Source organism: Atta cephalotes (assembly GCF_000143395.1).
Source record: "Atta cephalotes unplaced genomic scaffold scaffold00023, whole genome shotgun sequence".
Lineage (NCBI taxonomy): Eukaryota > Metazoa > Arthropoda > Insecta > Hymenoptera > Formicidae > Atta > Atta cephalotes.
In genome coordinates, this window is record NW_012130087.1 from 1,628,659 (window position 1) to 1,630,126 (window position 1,468).

General features: G+C 35.7%; 1 protein-coding gene across 1 annotated transcript in view; it reads right to left on the reverse strand.

Moving 5' to 3' along the window:
- Positions 1-175: 175 nt before the first annotated feature.
- The window catches only part of LOC105619855 (phosphatidylcholine:ceramide cholinephosphotransferase 2-like), a 6,535-nt gene continuing 5,242 nt past the window's right edge, over positions 176-1,468 (reverse strand). Inside the window, exons 2-5 of the mRNA XM_012201373.1 lie at positions 1,171-1,381; positions 818-1,092; positions 556-731; positions 176-331 (exon numbers count right to left, since the gene is read on the reverse strand). Of these exons, the coding sequence (XP_012056763.1) occupies positions 176-331; positions 556-731; positions 818-1,092; positions 1,171-1,381 (818 nt within the window). The remainder of the gene's footprint in view (positions 332-555; positions 732-817; positions 1,093-1,170; positions 1,382-1,468) is intronic.

Here is a 1,468-nt window from a genome sequence, read left to right on the forward strand (position 1 = left end):
GTAGTAGTGTGTGTGTGTGTGTGTGTGTGTGTGTGTGTGTGTGTGTGTGTGTGTGTGTGTGTGTGTGTGTGTGTGTGTGTGTGTGTGTGTGTGTGTAAATGTATTGTGTAAAATATATACAACAAAAGTAACTTCTTTGTTTTTAACAGCCTCTATCATAAAATCAAGACAAGTATTAACTATCCCGGTTAGGGTGCTTGGCAAGAAACCGTCGAGGCCAGGGTAGAGGCCAGTCATATTGTCGTGGCACTGTTCCGCCTACATTCTTCTCAAAATACTTGAAAATAGAGAACCACCAGAGCCGGGCCAAAAAATTGTTTGGTCCGTATTGCTGCAAAAATTTCATTATCTTATACATTAACGATATATAAATTATAATGTAAATGTTATGAACATTTCACATAGAATAGTTTACTAAAGTTTATTATTACATCAAATATTATGTTTATTTGCAATTATAATATTAATAATATTACTAAAATTTTATATTAATTTTTAAATAAATTATATTTTTCGTGTAGCAGATAATTTTCAATGCTCGAAAATAAAACGTACCTTGAGATTTGGATTATTGGCTAGCGTGTGATAAATATACCACAAACGCGTAGTAACGTAGTAAGCTATAAGTACATCCACGGTATAATGGCCATGAGCTACCAAGACCATAATTACCCCAACGAGTACCGCTAAACCAGCTAACCAATGAATCGGTTGACATCTCCTTGGAGAATCTAAAATGCGTTACAAATCATTGTGTAAAATTATATCGACAATATGTATATTCGTATTTATTTCTTAAACAAATGAAGATACGTACATTCCTTAATAATCAGGTAACTGAGTACAAGCACAACCGTGTGCCCACTGTAAATGTAATCTCCGCAATAAGTGTGTTTGCCATTAATGGACAAACCGAAGCCGGAGATGAGCTGCAAGACTCTCTTTGTCACGAGAAGCGGACTGGTATTGTTCGCCTTCGGGCTACAATAGTAAGTTTTACTGGCGATCGGTAAGACCGTCACGTACATTGTAACGCTTCTCATCATGTAGAGCAAGCCCATCAGCAGAAATATTCGTCTAGCTACTATGAATCTATGGAAATAAATTTGTTACGTGGATTTATCTTTAACAAAAATTTGGTATCGATTTACATTGGCTTTCTATACATACCTATGTTTATGAAAAATAATAAAAACCATTGCGGAATTGGACATAATCATAATCAAGACTTCCGAAACGTTAAGCGCCCAATCTTGAGCAGTGACATTGTCTAGTACCACATCGGGAAGCGATCCATACGTGTTTCTGTCTGGAACGCGCTCGTGTACCATTGCGAGGGAAGCCGTCGTCAATATGAAGTTTACAACCATAAAGAGAAATGCTGTAACAAAAAGCAGTGGCATACACATACACACACACATACACATGTATATATATATATATATATATATATATATATATATATATA